This window comes from Misgurnus anguillicaudatus, chromosome 25 (genome assembly GCF_027580225.2).
Source record: "Misgurnus anguillicaudatus chromosome 25, ASM2758022v2, whole genome shotgun sequence".
NCBI classification, from domain to species: Eukaryota; Metazoa; Chordata; class Actinopteri; order Cypriniformes; family Cobitidae; genus Misgurnus; species Misgurnus anguillicaudatus.
In genome coordinates, this window is record NC_073361.2 from 30,392,696 (window position 1) to 30,411,529 (window position 18,834).

At 34.6% G+C, this 18,834-nt stretch overlaps 1 protein-coding gene across 1 annotated transcript; it reads left to right on the top strand.

Annotated features, from left to right (window-relative positions):
• Positions 1-17: 17 nt before the first annotated feature.
• On the top strand, positions 18-16,223 carry rhot2 (ras homolog family member T2). The gene is made up of 19 exons (XM_055182144.2): positions 18-193; positions 1,927-1,985; positions 2,067-2,148; positions 2,228-2,271; positions 4,016-4,069; positions 4,156-4,208; positions 4,292-4,400; positions 4,666-4,767; positions 4,848-4,946; positions 5,082-5,190; positions 10,344-10,464; positions 10,542-10,626; positions 10,708-10,853; positions 10,973-11,073; positions 11,156-11,286; positions 11,685-11,765; positions 11,838-11,960; positions 14,343-14,542; positions 14,641-16,223. The coding sequence occupies exons 1-19, from the start codon at positions 157-159 to the stop codon at positions 14,756-14,758; spliced, it is 1,854 nt and encodes a 617-aa protein (XP_055038119.1). The 5' UTR covers positions 18-156; the 3' UTR covers positions 14,759-16,223.
• The last annotated feature ends 2,611 nt before the right edge of the window (positions 16,224-18,834 follow it).

Here is an 18,834-nt window from a genome sequence, read left to right on the forward strand (position 1 = left end):
GCTCCATTTTGGCTCGAACCGGAAGTCTGCAGCGCCGCCAGTTTCTCTGAATGGAATGGGGCTAGCGAGAAACTAGCACAGAGCTTTGAATTGATTTGAACTTTTAGCAAAATATAAACGTAACCTGTCGCAGAGTTAAATAAAGAGCGGGGTGAAATGAAACGCGATGTCCGGATACTGCTGCTGGGGGAACGTAAGTTGTTTTTAAATGTAATGTCAAATGAAATGTGTCATTTTAATGAAGGCACGAGTGCTAACCCACAACCTTGAGCTCTTGCAGGAACACACACAAAAATAAACACAACATGCTCTTGAATTATGAGTTTATTTAGTGATTTACGATATGCTCACATCATGTTTATGCATCGGGTTCACTTTAGCTTGAAGTTATTTACAGATTATTGGCTAATGATACTTAAGTGGATTTACAAAAGTTTTTTGACAGGAAATATTGCTTTAGTATTAATGTTGATTTATCAGACATTTTAATTTAACAAAACTGAACAATCAAACAAACTTTGTGTCGTCTTATTTATTAGATGGATACTTATTTGTTTTGCATGCAGTTTACATTTTAAGAGGTTTAGAAAAGTTTTCTAATTGAAACCATACTGCTAACATCCTTTAGATTCAGTACTTTACGTGTATTTCTAAAAAACATTGATTTAATGTGAATTCATACAATAATGCTGTTAAATGATGGATTATGTGGTGGTTGCTATGGTAACTATCAGGGCGTGGAGTTTGCACTTCGTTAAACATCAAACGAGCTTGTAGTGTCAATAAATCACCAAACAAAAACGTGTGACATCATGCACGTATCCACAGAGTCTCTATTTATTGCCAAATATTCCAGAAGGTTCAATTCGAGTCCATTGAAAAATAACTGCATGCATTTCTTTTAAATTAACATTTTTTATGGTTTTCCTACCATATTTGGGTGATTCTCACGAAAACTTGGTTTTAAAAATGTCAAGCATGAAAATGTAGAAATTGCTTAAATTTACTTTTTTCCCACCAGACATTGAAAAACAAAGTCTGGAGTAAATGGGAACATTAATTTAAAAACTTTTACTTATCATTTAACACTTTTTGTAACATAATTTAAAAAATTAGTCCTAAAAAATCTCATTACCGCAACAGTCAGAAAACATCAACACTGACATATTTTCAAAATGACATGACAAACCTGAAGAAAACATAATTTGGAGATTCTGCACATGCATTTAAAATCAAAGTATTATGCTTCTATTAATTAAATTAACATTTAATAAGCATCTGTTGCGGTAATGATAATCAAAATGTCGTGTAAGCATTTTGATTATATATTTTGACAATATTTCAAATTAACTGTAAAAAAAATGATCTTACCTGGTAGCCATCTTGAAGTAACTGGTCCATGTGCTTGGTCACTCAAAATCAAACTTTATTAAAATTCTGTATGTGCTCTTAAACTGTTCTCAAAAAGTGTTGCGGAGGATGAGAACATCAGGATGACACATCATTTTCCTAATTTTTCTTTATTATTATTATACATGAATATTCAGTAAATATTTTTTCTGTCATCTAAAGTAGTCTAGCAAAACATCCATTTATTTTTTTTCTTAATGTTTTTGTGTTAATTTGATTAAATTACAACATAACGCATGTTCAAACACAGCCGGACACATTGCGGTAATGAGAATTTCAGCAGAAAATTCGATAAAATTTCCAATTATAAATTCTTATATTGAAATCACACATTGTGCAAGGTAGAACACATTATTGTGTTCATTCTGATGCTTTTTAATGCAACTATATTACACATTTTAAAGCTAAAATCATTAGTGCTGTGGCGTTTCAATGGTTTCGTGAGAATCACCCATTTAATATATCATCATCTACACAGTTTAATTATCTATTAATAGTTTCTCTCATTCCTTCCAGCCAAAGTGGGTAAAACCTCTCTCATCATGTCTCTGGTTGGAGAGGAGTTTCCCGAGCAGGTGAGTTTTTCCTCTGTTGTTAATACAGCATCACTCCTGTATGTTACTGTGTATTGAGAACGAGTGTTTTGGATCTGTCAGGTTCCCCTCCGTGCAGAAGAGATCACCATACCTGCCGATGTCACACCTGAGAAAGTACCCACACACATAGTCGATTATTCAGGTAATCTGTGCTTGTCGAAAATATTTGTATTGTTTGATGTGTAATGTTTTACTAATACTCTACTAATGCTTATTTGCAGAAACTGAGCAGTCTGATGAAGTGTTGAGGGAAGAGATCGTAAAGGTGAGACTGAATTGTGTCTTTTAATCGTAAATCTGTTTTCACTTTTAATGAAATGACAGCAAATTTACTGTTTTTAAAAGGGTTTGATGATTTTAAATGTAAAAGAGTGTAAAGACCAATTTACACCAAGCTTAGTAACTATAAAGTTTTATATTTAAAGCTGCACTATGTAACTTTTGCCTCTCTATTGCCATCTCTGTTTAAATCATGAAATTGCAGTTATTTGTGGAGTAATTTTCTGTAAAAGTAGGCCTACATCTTTAAAGGCATACATATATGAAAAAAGTAATCTAAACAAGTAATATATTTGCTGTGTTTGTTGGCAACAAAATTGTTATCATTATTTTTAAAGGGCACATATTATGAAAATCAGACGTTTTCATGTTTAAGTGTTATAATTGGGTCCACAGTGCTTTTATTAACCTAGAAAATGTGATAAAGATCAACCCAGTAACTTAGTTTTGGTAAACCATTCTCTGCAAGCATGTGAAAAAATAGCTTATTGAAATTTGGCTCCCCTTGTGATGTCAGTGGGGGTTCTTATTATAATAATACTGCCCCTTAATCTGCATTATCCAACCACAGCACTGCCATTTAGTGCAGAGATCAGCTCATTTGCATTTAAATGGACACACTCAAAAAACATTTTTGCAAATACCTACAAAGTGCAATTTTAACTTGCTATAATAAATGATCTATATGATGTTTAGAGCTAAAACTTCACATATGTACTCTGAGGACACCAAAGATTTATTCAACGTCTTAAAAAGTCTTGTGAAATGTCCCCTTTAATGGATTTTTTTGGCAGGCGACGAGTAAAACATGAACTCTTTCCCACCAGCATTTTAAAAAAAGTTGCCAGCTAGCGCCAGCATTTTTTATGATATTCACAAAAGTTTAAAGCTTTCCAGAAAATGTTTTAAATATATAAACATACAATATATCAATTGAAAGAACAGACCATCTGCTTACAAACAACAACAAAATAAAAGTTTCATCCTATCTTCATTTGTTTTTATTTTATTAGCTTTGAAATATGGGTAGGTTTCTTTAAAAGTACAACATTTTGAGCAAAATGCTGAGATAATTGCATTTTTGTAAAGGACTTTTATTAGAGATCAGGTTCAGAATGATGGTCAAAACATACACAATCATCACAACCGTGAATGCTTCAGTGTTTTATAAGTTGTGTAAGAGCGCCACATGGTGGATAATAGCGGAAATATGGATTACCACATAAACTCATCATTACCGTGGGTTCACACCAGCCGCATTTGAGGCGTCAAATTCGTGTCTACCTCGTCTAGTTTGCCGCTTGAACATTTTAAGTTTACACGCTTCATCCGCGCGTGAAATTCTACTCATCGAGACATTCACGCGGAAATTCGCGTCATGTGAGGGGCTTTTGCGACTCCGCTCGCTTTCTGTAATTACGTCACTACTAGAGCAAGCTCCTGATTGGTTAACGTGGCACATTTTTCTGCAAAAGTTCACATTTTTCAACTCGCGCGTTTCCCACGGCAACACCCAAATCGCGCAAACTACACGTGCGAAAACGCCTCAGACGCGCTGCGAGACCTCCAGACGCACGTCAACGCGTCTTCGCATTGACTTAACATTGAAATCACTCGCGCTTGACGCCTCTACCGCGACTGGTGGGAACGCAGTATTAGAAGCGTTTTCTCTTAATATCCCAAACAGTTGGTTTGAAGTAGTTGTTTATGAATATAATTGTTTTTCATAGGCCAACGTTGTTTGTGTGGTTTATGATGTCACGCAAGATGAAACCATTGACAAGGTATCTGTTATCTCAGAGTTTTTCATCTTATTTCAGTCTTTTTATGTCGTCTTTTCTCCATCCTAACTGATTTTATTGTCTATCAGATCAGGACTAAATGGATTCCGCTGGTTAATGGAGGTGCAGAAAAAGGCAGCAAGTATGTTTTGAATTGTGCTGCGATGCGATGTAAGTACATCTGCTTTTAGTCTTCCTATTAAAACATCTGTCCTGGTCCTACAGGATTCCCATCATCCTCGTGGGCAACAAGTCTGACATGCGTTCTGGAAGCTCAATGGAAGCCATTCTTCCCATCATGAACCAGTTTTCAGAGATAGAGACCTGTGTAGAGGTCAGGATCACTGTCATATGAGCATTTAATGTTTAGATTAGCGTATGTGTACTTGTACCTGTAATTTGTGTGTTGGTTTTTATTAACAAATGTATATATCGCCTACAAGATGAGTTTAAAAACCTACTGCTTGCCAAGTAGTATATTTGTCATCATCGTGGGCATGTTTTAACATTCCGGCAGCTGGTTAGAAAACCTTGATAGTTAAACACACGTTTTGCAACGTAGGATTACAATGATAACATGACTGTTTGTGTGTCTGCAGTGCTCGGCTAAAAATCTGAAGAATATTTCTGAGCTTTTCTATTACGCCCAGAAAGCCGTTTTGCACCCGACTGCTCCTCTGTATGACCCTGAGGACAAACAGGTACGCACAAACACTTCTGCACCTTTACTCCTATTCTCATATGTTTTCTCATTTCTTTGTATGTTGTGTTGTTTGTGTAGCTGAAGCCACAGTGCGTCCGAGCTCTCAGTCGGATCTTCAGTATCTCGGATCAGGACAACGATCACATACTCAGTGATGCTGAACTCAACTGTTTCCAGGTGAGTAAACATCTAAAGTGATTGTACGGTTATCTGAGTCCCACCTGTATCAGCTTTTTACGGATATGTTTGTAGTAATAATACAAAAGTTTGTGTGTCAATGGTATAATGAGATCAAAATGTGTGTGTGCGTAGAAACTGTGCTTTGGGAATCCACTGGCTCCTCAGGCCCTAGAGGACGTAAAAACAGTCGTGTGGAAAAACACCAGCGATGGAGTCCAGGACAATGGACTCACACTTAATGGTAACACACACACAGCATTGTTCAAAAATGTATCTAGATTACCTGCTGTTGCTTTATGTTTTAGTGCCGAACATCTTTCCTCAGAAATGTACCTGGGTGATTCTCACGAAAACTTGGTTTTAAAAATGTCAAGCATGAAAATGTAAAAATTGCTTAAATTTATTTTTTTTCCCACCAGACATTGAAAAGCAAAGTCTGGAGTAAATGGGAACATTAATTTAAAAACTTTTACTTATCATTTAACACTTTTTGTAACATAATTTAAAAAATTAATCCTAAAAAATCTCATTACCGCAACAGTCAGAAAACATCAACACTGACATATTTTCAAAATGACATGACAAACCTGAAAGAACATAATTTGGAGATTCTGCACATGCATTTAAAATCAAAGTATTATGCTTCTATTAATTAAATTAACATTTAATAAGCATCTGTTGCGGTAATGATAATCAAAATGTCATGTAAGCATTCTGACAAGACAATATTTCAAATTAACTGTAAAAAAATGATCTTACCTGGTAGCCATCTTGAAGTAACTGGTCCATGTGCTTGGTCACTCAAAATCAAACTTTATTTAAATTCTGTATGTGTGCTTAAACTGTTCTCAAAATGTGTTGCGGAGGATGAGAACATCAGGCATGGACACATCATTTTCCTCATTTTTCTTCATTATTATTATACATGAATATTCAGTAAATATTTTTTCTGTCATCTAAAGTAGTCTAGCAAAACATCCATTTATTTTTTTTTCTTAATATTTTTGTGTTACTTTGATTAAATTACAACATAACGCATATTCAAACACAGCCGGACACATTGCGGTAATGAGAATTTCAACAAAAAATGAGATAAAATTTACAATTATAAATTCTTATGTTGAAATCACACATTGTGCAAGGTAGAACACAGTATTGTGTTAATTCTGATGCTTTTTAATGTTACTATATTACACATTTTAAAGCTAAAATCATTAGTGCCGTGGTGTTTCAATGGTTTCGTGAGAATCACCCACCTACTGTTTTTCGAGGTCCTCTAAAAATGTGTTATCCCGTCCGAATGCAAATGAATGTCTGTGTTTGCCAGCAATATCTTTTGAAAATGCGTTTTTTTACGTGTTTTGGCCAACGTGATCTGCCGCAAGGTCTTACTAACGTATGTTGTAGGGGAGAGTGGGGCACAACACTTTTTGGTTTTGGCTCAATCATTCAAAAAATATGAGTTTGATTGATTATATTTTTAGACAAGCAACACACACATCTCTGCTACAAATAAACAGTTGAAGTTTGTTTCTATTACTTACCATTCTTGGACAATTACACCAAACGTGACCCCATAGGTGGGGTTCGTTGTAACAAGCAGGGGGTTAGTTGTAACACTTACTAAAAATTAAGTTTGCATGCAAATATTTCAATACTATTTTGTCTATATACTTGAAGTGGATATTGTTTATATGTGTGTCTATAATAGACAGATATCCACACTGTATTCATTCATCAAGCCCTTTTCTAACAATAGGTCAATTATAAATGGATACAAATGTCTAAATATGTGAGAAAAGCAGCACAATTATGACAAAAAATTTTTTTTATATGTGACCCAGTCTGTAATAACCATACTACAGTTTCAAAATCAAATTCTGAGATAATAAAAATCAAAGTCTGATTTTAGCCATTTCAATTTTTGATGTGACCTTATTCAATCAATATTAAAGATATGAACAAAAATAAATTTGACACACGATTTTTGATAAGACCGGCATATTTATTTTGTTGGCAGCCAGCAATCATTAGTGTGTAGTGTACTTAAAACAACGGCAAGAATTACGCTAACATTAGCGCTTTTCATATCATAAGGGCTGAGGGGTTAGTTAACACAGCGTTACAATTAACCCCCCTGGGTCAAAATATTTTCAAACCCACAAAAAAAGTTGCTAAGATTTGCAAACATATTTCAAAACAATGCTGTGTTTTAGTCAACAAGACACTGATTAATATGACATAGCATTGGATTTGGTATCTTACACACCCAACTTAGAAACCGAATAAAAACATGATGAAAAAATGTACCTGCATGACACCAAAACTCTCGTTCATCAATAACTCTCTGGAAAAACATTATACATTTACAATAATTTGCGGGAACGTCTTTTGGCAGCATTAAATCAATATGGCAAAAACAAATTGCTCAACCCTGTGCAACAATGTAAACAGTTCGTGTTATAACTTAGTTTTTGCCCCGCGCACCCTGCATCCCATTAATTCAGACATGGATGTTTTTTTTCTATTCGGTGGAATAAAAAGAAATTAAATCAAGACGACCCAAATCTCGTACACTGTTAAGCCACTGTAATATCAGGTAAGAAACTCATTTAATTTTCAGCAGAAAGTATAAAACACACAGGGGCAGTTTCCCAGACAGGGTTTAGGTTAATCCAAGACTAGGCCTCATTTATATAAGGTCATTTAAGAAGTTTTTACAAACATACCTTACAAAAAACACTACAGGTGTGAATCTTAAGACATAACAATGTCACCGAAATATGTTAAAATTTAACAGGACAAGGTTTTTTTAAATTAAAGCAGCTCAATCATGCATTTTAGTCTGGGATTAGGATAAACCCTGTCTGGGAAACCGCCCCGTAGGCTACTTTAGTAGGATTTGTATACGTTATTTTGATTGGTAACTTACATGTTCTGTAATAATTTAAATTTAAAGCAAAAATACAAACGCGTATCCAGAGCATGTGACCCAAAGACACGAACTGGCACTCCCACCTCTGGAATAGCCTTTCAATTTTGGTCTCGTCCGAATCGGTACATAAAATCACAGACACCGTGTGGGACACAGTGAAACTCAAACATCATTTGGAAAGCTAATCCTGTCTGAATGGTGCTTTTAGATGTCAAATGTACCTGCAATTATATGATCGTCACCCATGTACACAAACACGCATGCATTTGTTATTGTCTCTCCTCTAAAATCTCTCACACGAACCTGTTCACATCTGTAGATTTAAAGTAAAGCATTTGATTTATCAGACTTTATATCCGAGGACATTTGCAAAATGTTGCTAGTAGAGTTAAACCTGCACACTCTCAGATTCCTGACACAGCAACAGGAAACAGGTGAATGTGACTCATTAAACAAATATTCAGCATCCTTTTCCAAAAGGCTTTTTTCCAGTGTAAGGAAAAACAAAGTTTTGGGAGCTGCAACTATGAAGCGGTTATTTTTGTTTTTATTTCAAGCTCATCTTGGCATTTCAGTGCCATATCGGTTTCATGGTTTCCTTTTTTGTTTTGGCTGTAATTTTACAAAATACAGAGTTGCTTTGTGAATATACGTTTGAGCAATTCCAGTGTTATGGATGTGACATTTGTAGTCAAAACTTAAAACGTAAATTCTTAGAGGATGTTTTTATTACCAATATATTAAATCTTCTGTTTATATTTTGCTAAACCACCGATGATAGTCTATACCAGGGGTTTTCAAACTGTGGGTCGCTTTGCTACAATGATTTTAATATGATATACCATAAGTTATTTCGATACTGCAATTAAACTTACATTTCATTTATAACATGACACGGAAAATAAAAACGACTTTTTGTTACAAAAAAAGATTATTTTCCTCATATTTATATTTTAAAATATGTTTGAGGGTCCTGGTATAGATTATACCCATCTAAATGGGTAGCAGAATTAAAGGTTTGGGGACGTCTGGTCTATACTCATGTTTTTTATTTTAGATTAGGGAAAAAATGCATGAGATATGGATGTGACAAAAAAGGACACACGTTTTTGGGAGACAACATACTTTGTAGGATTTCTATTAATTAAAATGCACAAACCAAAAACAATAATACCTAACAAATGGAGAAGGCACAGCTCCTTAATGAACAATCAAATTTATTTACATTTTTATGCGCACATTTTTTTTTAAACGTGTTATGAATGTGACATTACTCCATTATTAACATGACAATTCAGAAATGTGCATTTACTTAACTGAGTGATTCTCACGAAATCCAGATTTAGAAGGTGTCCAGCATCAGAATAAAAAAAAGTTGAAGCCCAATTTTTTTGCACATATAAGATTAAGGTCTGAACTTAGACTTACCATTATTTTTAGAGGATTTAAAAAATATTTCCTATAGAATTATTGACTTTTTTTAGATTATCATTATCAAAAATGATCATTACCGCAACATGATATTCAATTAAATGTATGCATTTACAAACTCATGTTTCGGTAATGAGAACTAAAAAGTTGTCCAGGTACTATGACGAACAAAATTTCAACTTTTATCTAGAGAGAAAAAATAAGAACTGCTTACCTGGTAGCCATCTTGAGTGTCACAGTCAATTATGTCCCTTCCAACAATTCTTTTAAAAATGTTAGTTCATTGAGGGCTGAAACAATGATAGGAAATTGTTGCGGAGGATGAGAAAAATTGGTCTTGGACACATTTATATTCCTTATTTTTGTCTCTACATTTACCAATGATCACCAAACACCACATGTTTCTTTACTGTAAATGTTTATAGTATAACATGCACTAAAGCTTTTTAGATTTTTTAATTATAAATATTTCCATGTCAAATAACCCAAATCCAGTCATGGACATGTTGCGGTAATGAACATTTTCCCCTTAAATGTGGAAAAAACAACAAAATTGGTTTGTATGATGTCATTTGAAATCATCTGCAAAATAGTACGTGAAGAGATGTTTGTAACTGTATGCTTCTTATTTTGATAGCATTTACTTTTTTATCAAAATGTTTCATAGACATAAGTCTAATTTCGCAAGAATCACCCAACTATGAAAAATAATAAAATAATAACTTTGCAGGGATATTTAAACCACTAAATATTGACATCTGAGATATCATTATGATTAAAAACCTTTATGCTGATGTTGACATTTGGATGCAATTGCCCATTTAAATTTTTGATATTGGCAGACGCTTTTATCCGCAACGACTTGCAGTGCATTACAAAGTATACATTTTTACAGCACATGTGTTTCCTGGGATCAAACCCACAAACCTTTATGCTTTAGCAGTGAGCTTCAGGAACACTTAAACACTTACATACTTGTTTATTTTAGCAATATGTTGTTATTTCCCATCCTCTTGTGTGTTCTGCAGGGTTCCTTTTCTTGAACACGCTGTTTATACAGAGAGGACGTCATGAGACCACCTGGACCATCCTGCGTAAATTTGGTTATGATGACACACTGGACCTGACCGATGATTACCTATATCCACCGTACGTATGCGCAGTACATGTGTGTATTTGTATTTGATCGCACTAGTGTATCAACAGATTTGCCCGTGTCTCTCCAGGTTACGAGTTCCTGTCGGTTGTACGACAGAGTTGAATCATTTGGGTCAACAGTTCCTGCAGAAGCTCTTTGATAAATATGATGAGGTGAGAACTAAAGTACTTGACAGAAGGTGGTAGCGTTAGTTTATTGGTCTAGTTTAATGGTTATCTGTGTGTGTCCTGTAGGATAAAGATTTAGCTCTCTCTCCGGCTGAACTGAAGAATCTGTTTGGTGTTTTACCCTACATGCCCTGGGGTCCGGCGGTGTACAGTAATGTCCCTATAACAGAGGAGAGCTACATCTCCCAACACGGATACTTCTGCCAGTGGATGTGAGTAACAGTTTGTTTATGTTGTTGCTGCTGAAACAAAAATGATTGTCATGAAAAGCAGCCGTTTAATAAATCAAATTTTTATTTAAGTATTTAAATGGAGTTGTGATCTTTTGCAGGTTATCAGCGTACCTTGACGTCCACCGATGTCTGGAGCATCTTGGCTATCTTGGCTACCCGATTCTGATGGAGCGAGAATCTCAGACCTCCGCCGTAACCGGTAATCGAGTCTGACTGTGAAACTCTGCGAAGCCAAAACTCGCTGATATTGAAGAGTTTTTGTCTTTTTCATGTGTGTGTAGTGACGAGAGAAAAGGAGATAGATCTGGATAAAAGACAGACTCAACGAAACGTGTTCCTCTGTAAAGTGATCGGTCCTCGTGGAACAGGAAAGACAGACTTCCTTCAGGCTTTCCTCAAGCGGAACGTTGTGGTGAGGAATCGGCTCGCAATATTTCAGTTTGTCCTTGACTTTGTCCTTTTTTAGGACTGTTTTCACCGTGATGACACACAAAATGATTTCCAGTAAGAATAGATTTGATGACAGATGTTTGGTGTGGGATCTGTGGGTGGATGATGAGAATAAAAATAAGAGATTGACAAAATATCTTGAGATTAAATTTTTTTTTTAAAAGAAAATTATTAAAATGCACATTACAAATCGAAAAATAAATGGTTTTTAACTTTTTATCACCAAAGACCAGTACTTGTCTTTTTTTAGCAGTTTTAGTTTGATATTTTTTATATTTTTTGTTTGTTTATCCATTTTGTAATTCTAAGTTTTTGCTTATTAAACATACAAACTATTTACAAATTTGTGTTTATTTACAGAGAAAGGAACGCAACCCCGGTCCTCCTTCGGTTTACGCCATCAACACTGTCTCGGTATCCAATCAGGAGAAATATCTCATTGTAAGTGTCATCTCAACTTACCCAAACTACCATTTATAAGTTCCCATCTGACCCGTGTGTTGTTTCTCGTAGTTGGAAGAGGTGGATGTGGAAACAGAGTTTTTAAAAGCAGCGGATGCTGCATGTGACGTAGCGTGTCTGATGTATGACGTCAGCGACCCGGACTCATTCAACTACTGTGCTAGTATATATAAGGTATGACATCACTCATATGTAAAATGCTGACTTCAGTTGCATTTATAAATGCATCAAAATTCGAATTGTAAATAAATTGCTTTGGTGTTATTAAAAAAAATGTTTCGACTTGCTGCAAACAAACACTCATGAAAAGATGATGTACACCGTCAAATTAATATAAAAAATTTTTTTGTGTAGAAACCTAATCTTGGTCTTGTTATAAAGAAGACACTTTAAAGTTTTTCACAGATGTGTCTGAAAGTAAATATTTGAAATATGAAATTGTTATAGCAGTTTACATTTATTGTAATACAAATAATGCAATAAAGTATATAGTTTATACATAAATACATAAAATGAGGTTTGTGTCACACTTTTAGTGGTTTTACCAACAACGGCCACTAGGTGTCAACGATTTACTGCATACTCTTGTCACAAATTAAAAAATTACTGTCACTGCATTATTATTACTGCTAAAATGTTTTAAAATATGAAAGCTACATTCTTATGGTGCCTTAACACCGGACGTGGATAAAGCGTTAAGCACGAGTGATTAACAAATAAGGTGCGTGTAGGGCTGTAAGGATTAATTGCATGTCCCATTAAAAATCCATCTGAAACAGATTCAGGATCAATTTTGAATCGATTCTTTGTTTCATGCACAGCTTGTGCGTGTACTACGGCATTTGGTCAGGAGGAAGTCCTTATCAATCTAAAATCATTATGAGTCGGACTTGTTTATAACGTGCATTTAAAAAAGCAACACTCGTTAAACAAAATCATTCAAAATATTCTTTATTATCATGAAAATACCTGAAACAATTTGAAGAACAGCGATATAAATTTTCCTCTACACATTTTTGGAAATAGCGTTTGTAATGCTACTTCTTCTATGGCACAAAGGGAGTTTCTGCACAAGAGCGCCCCCTGGCTTTGAGATGTGCCGGGATTTCACTGTAATTCATTGAAATTCATTCATTGAGAAAACGCATATTTGCACGATTAATCATTGCAGCCCCGAATTGAGAGTTTAGGGCATTGGACGCGTGATTAGCAGGAATCGCACGAGTTGAAAATCTGAACTTTGGCGGATATTGCCGCCACGTTAACCAATCAGGAGCTTGTACTGACGTAATTACGACGTAGCGAGCTGAGGAAGAAATACAAAACGACAATGGAGGACAAAGTCATCTTTGCTGTATGTGGACACTTGTATGACACATCTGGGTGATTCTCGCAAAATTAGACTTATGAGGTGTCATGAAACATTTTGATTAAAAAAGTAAATGCTATCAAAATAAGAAGCATACAGTTACAAACATCTCTTCACGTATTCTTTTGCACATGATTTCAAATGACATCATACAAACCAATTTTGTTGTTTTTTCACATTTAAGGGGAAAAATGTTCATCACCGCAACGTGTCCATGACTGGATTTGAGTTTTTTGACATGGAAATATTTATAATTAAAAATCTAAAAAAAATAAAAAGCTTCAGTGTATGTTATACTATCAACATTTACAGTAAAGAAACATGTGATATTTGGTGATCTATGGTAAATGTAGAGACAAAAATAAGGAATATAAATGTGTCCAAGAAAATTTTTGTCATCCTCCGCAACAATTTTCAATCATTGTTTAAGCCCTCAATGAACTAACATTTTCACAAAAAAAAAATAGTTGGAAGGGACATTATTGACTGTAACACTCAAGATGGCTACCATGTAAACAGTTCTTATTTTTTCTCTCCAGATAAAAGTTGAAATTTTGTTTGTTGTAGTACCTAGACAACTTTTTAGCTCTCATTACCGAAACATGAGTTTGTAAATGCATATATTTAATGTAATATCATGTTGCTGTAATGATCATTTTTGAGAATGATAATCTAAAAAAAGAAATAATTTTATAGGAAATATGTTTTAAATCCTCTAAAAATAATGGTTATAGTAAGTTCAGACCTTAATCTTATATGTGCAAAAAAATGGCTTCAAATTGCTTTTTAAAAAACTCTGATGCTGGACACCTTCTAAATCTGGATTTCGCGAGAATCACCCATCTTTGTACTTTTATTGACGCCGGAATCAAAAGGATCTTGCTTGGAGTGAGGTCGGACAATCTGGTAAGTTGTAAAAACGCTCTACACACGCGAATATCACATACGAATGTTGCAAATTTCACAGGCAAATGACGCAATTAACTCAAAATGTTCAAGCGTCCAACTATTTGTGAATAGCGCAATTAAACGCTTGATTTGTGTCTGGTGTGAACGCACAGTAAGACCTTTCCAACAATATATAGTTTGTTGTGATAGATTCAAATTTACATCCAGCGCCAGTTAAGGGGTTACACTCACAATTCACTTTGACCTAAAATGTGTTTGTTTTGTTTTTTGGCATGTAGCAGCACTATATGGACAGCGGGATCCCGTGTGTGGTGGTCGGCTCTAAAGCGGATCTTGTAGAAGTGAAACAGCATCATGGCATGAGCCCATCTGAATTCTGTTACAAACATCGCCTGCCTTCATCTCTTCGCTTCTCCGCGCTGCTCCCGAACGCACACACGAACATCTACAGCAAACTCGCCTGGGCCGCCATGTACCCGTATGTACATAAACACACAAACTTTTGATATGCGAAGCATTTTATTCTTCTTTTATATCTTGTTTCACATGCTTCTCTATGTCACTTCCTGTCCACAGACATCTGAATGGATCAGACATGAACAGCACTTCCTTCTGGCTCCGTGTGACTTTGGGTACCACGATAGCAGCCATGTTGGGCTTCGCCGTCTACAGAGCCTTCAGTCGACACAAATAATGACACGCATGCTAGTCACAGGCAGCGTATACAGTTAAACACACACTCCCTCGTTTCCTTACTGAGTCATGTGTGGCTAAACTGGTAGGTAAAGCCCAAAACATCACAGGGACTAACCAGATATTACGTTGGACTGATGTATTACACGCATACACATAAATTAAAAACAGATTGATGGAGTTTCACCATGATGCTTGAAGCATGAAAACCATGAAGTTTTTACTGGTTGACCTCAAAAGATGTTTTCTCAAATTGATCTCATGTGCTGGTGTAGGTGTAATGCAATGATTCGATAGGTGTATGTTTTCAGTACTTGAAATGTATTGAAATCAAAAATATATATAATATGGGATGTTCTTATCTTGAAGCATATATGTGAGATACGTAGACACTTCGGATCTTACTGAAATTCAACGTATTTTGCAAGGTGGCTAATTTAAATGAATTTGTACAAAGTAAATCGTGCGATTATTAGAAAAAACACTACTGTAACCCACCGCTAAACCTGACAGGGTGAATGCTATTAGTTGGATCGTATGAATTCGCCACCTCGTAAAATACGTACGAATTGCCAAGAGATTGACACTTCTCAATGCTGGAGTTTTGCCTCGGTCATACTTGAGTATCATTTCAAACCCTTTTAGTGTTTAAATTAAAGAAATATTCATGGTTACGCTCGCAAATAATAATTCTCCGACTTCAAATAAGTGTATTGCCTGTTATACATTTACACTGGAAGTAGGTATGTTTGTCCTATAGACTTACAAATGCACAAATGTCAAGACCTAAATTTCATTTTGTAAACTGTGGATCAAATCGAAATTATTTTTTTGGTAATGGAGAGCATGCGTAAACGCTTCGTAATGATGAACCAGGAGTATTTCTTTAATTGATTAAGCTACGTTTAGTGTTTCTACTAAATTAAAACAGAATAAACCATAACCCCTTCCAGCCCATCAAATGGACGTTTGTATTTATGGACCATGACTTAAAAAATGTGTATATGTGTTTATTTTTATGGCAGAGACGTCAAAGCTAAATTTGTGAGGAGTTAAACTCGGTCAGTTGTTCCAAAATGTGGCTTTGTTTTTTGCCTAAATTGTTTGTGAATGATTCCTGATTTTAAAACTAGTGTAGGGTTTAATAGTGTTTATAAATATATTTTAAAGTATATTTTAAGATGAAATGCACCTGGCCATGTTCAGAACCATTATATTGTTACAGGAACCAGATTCTTGAGAAACAAAACGATTTGCTATTTGTTTAGTTTTTTGTTAATTTTCATAAGTTTTATTGTTCAGTATTAATATCTGATCACATCTACATGTGATGTTGGGCCCAACTGTAAGATACCGCAGGCTTCTCTCTGGTCGGCTTTGGTCTTCCATCTTAAACATTAAATGAAAGTGAAATGAGATGCTTGGATTGAAATATTTTGTAATAAACTAGCTTTTTTTCCTGCTTATCTTGTTTGTTGTGCTTTCTCGCATCTTAAATGGGTTGCATTTTCTTTGATCATATAGTCCATGCATCACGGTAAAAAATGTGCAGCATTTTTTCAAATCAACATATATTTTATGTTATTCAACTTAAAAAACTTAAGTTAAACAATTTAATCTTGAATTTTTAAGTTATGTCAACTTTATTAAGTTTAAAGTCCCCATGAAACGGAAGTAGCAATTGCCTTATTTTCCCCTTGGTGACGTATATCCGAATGAAACGGCTTCTGAAATGAAATAAGGCAGGGCTGGATTTGAATTTGTCCATCGAGATCTGATTGGATCATTTGAAGTTGGGTCGTGTTGCTAATTGCTAATCGATAATCGATAAGTCATTTGTTAATAATGCCACAATATTAAAAAATATATATAGTTTTTCATTTCAATTTCATTGCGACTTTAAACTTAAACTAGTAGGTTAAATTGACTTGCAAAACCAAGTTGTTTTAACTTCGTGTTGCATTTTTTTTTTACAGTGGGTTTGGATGTTTAGTGTTTGTGTGGCAACAGTCATGCCATTTGTTTAACAAAGCAGATTCTTGCCTGTAGTTGATAAACTTTCCTCCTTATAGACATTATATGAGACTGTTTTATTTTACTTTAATGTGAGAAAACATGAGTATTTGATATGGTCCCCTTGACAGTAGAACTTGAACTTGGCAAAGTTCATGAAAAACCCGATGGTCCACTTTTTCCCATTATGATTTGAGAATGTTGAAAGCATTTTTAAAGCTTCAATGTAAGTAAGAATCTAATTATACATTACAAAAAACAGATTTTCAATGTAATCTTAAACGTTTTGAGTTTTGAAAAGCAACACTTTAATTATGATTCAAGATTAAGCGGTGGTTTCCCGGACGGGGCTTATCCTAGTCCCAGACTAAAATGCATGTTTGAGCTGCCTTATTTTCAAAACATCTTAGTCTCCAGATGTACACCAGTATTGTTTTTATAAGGTTTGTTTGTAAAAACTACTTAAATGTCCTAGTTCTGGATTAAACTAATCCTTGTCCGGGAAACTGACCCTAAGTGTGCTTTAGCTTCTCGTAATGTCTTTTAAGCTTTCACTAATTGCACATTATAGCTTTTTGCATTTACCTTAAATAGCGCTATGTAAATTGTTATGGTCCAAATATTTTTCAGAAAACATTGTGTTTTATTAAAGGGGCCATGCCATGAAAATCTGACTTTTTCCATGTTTAAGTGCTATGATTATGTCCCCAGTGCTTCTATCGACCTAGAAAATGTGAAAAAGATCAACCCAGTAACTTAGTTTTGGTAAACCATTCTCTACAAGCGCATGAAAAAATAGGTTGTTGAAGTTTTGCTCCCCTTATGATGTCATAAGGAGCTCTTATTATAATAATACCACCACTTAATCTGCACTATCCAACCACAGCACTGCCATTTAGTGCAGAGAAAAGCACAATTGAGTTTTAATTGCAACAAACCACCATCATTGTGATCAGTGTTTGAATTTCATCCGCTCATTTGCATTTTAAAGGACACACCCAAAACGACACATTTTTGCACACACCTACAAAGTGGCAATTTTAACATGCTATAATAAATTATTAATATTGTATTTTGAGCTTAAACTTTGCATATGTGCTTTGGGGACACCACAAAGATTTATTTGACATCTTAAAAAAGTCTTGTGCCATGGCCTCTTTAAAACATGCTAAAAATATTTGGACCTTTACAAAATTTGCATCCATTTCTTACAGCATATGGCTATTTATACAACTAAAATGTATAAGAATTATACAAGAATTGAATCCCTTTGGGAAAATTTAAGTTATCTCCTTTTATCAAAAAAATAGTTTTGTCATCAGTGTAAAAAATATGCAACATTTTCAATTAAACAATCTAAACTTGATTTTATAAGTTATGTCAATTTTTCACAAGCCAGAACTTAAAATAGTAGGTTGAATTGACTTGCAAAACTAAGTTCATGCTGTTTATATACTGTTATTTTTTGTATTGCATTGTAAATATTTTATTCACAAGAACAAATAATAAATTTAAAGGTTTTCCTCATACTGTAAAATCTCTAAACGCATAAATAGAAACATAATTTTAAAAAAGCATATAAAGATTGATATAATTTTTCTTACTAATTGAGCTTTCCTTCATATGCATATCTGATTATTTTATATATAATATAAAAATTATATTAAAAATATATAAAACTATATTTTTATATATAATATTTTTTTCTAAATTATTTTCTTTTTTGTTATATTTTATTCTTATATATTCCTATATTTCCATATTTATATGCAGTGTTCTTTTCTTTGCATATAAAAAAAATAAAAGAATTGAATGGTTAATTACCCATTCCTATTTACCAAGGTTGATGCTAACCAGTGGAGTTCACTTATGAGACACTGCGGGGCAACAATGAGCCCAAATGAACCTGAAACCAGAAGATGCGCTTACAAGCGCTGAGCTGGAGGGTGTGGTCCCCAAAGACCCCATCCTACCCTGTAATTAGTGTCATGGTAACATACTCATAGTAATATCATATGTCCACTGCTCTCCATGGTGCTGCAATAAAACACTGGACAGAGTTCA

Coding starts and splice junctions, on each gene's coding strand:
- rhot2 (XM_055182144.2), top strand. CDS start 157: ATGAAACGCGATGTCCGGATACTGCTGCTGGGGGAAC. Junction 2,149..2,227: donor ACACATAGTCGATTATTCAG/GTAATCTGTGCT, acceptor GCTTATTTGCAG/AAACTGAGCAGTCTGATGAA. Junction 10,627..10,707: donor TCTTTGATAAATATGATGAG/GTGAGAACTAAA, acceptor TGTGTCCTGTAG/GATAAAGATTTAGCTCTCTC.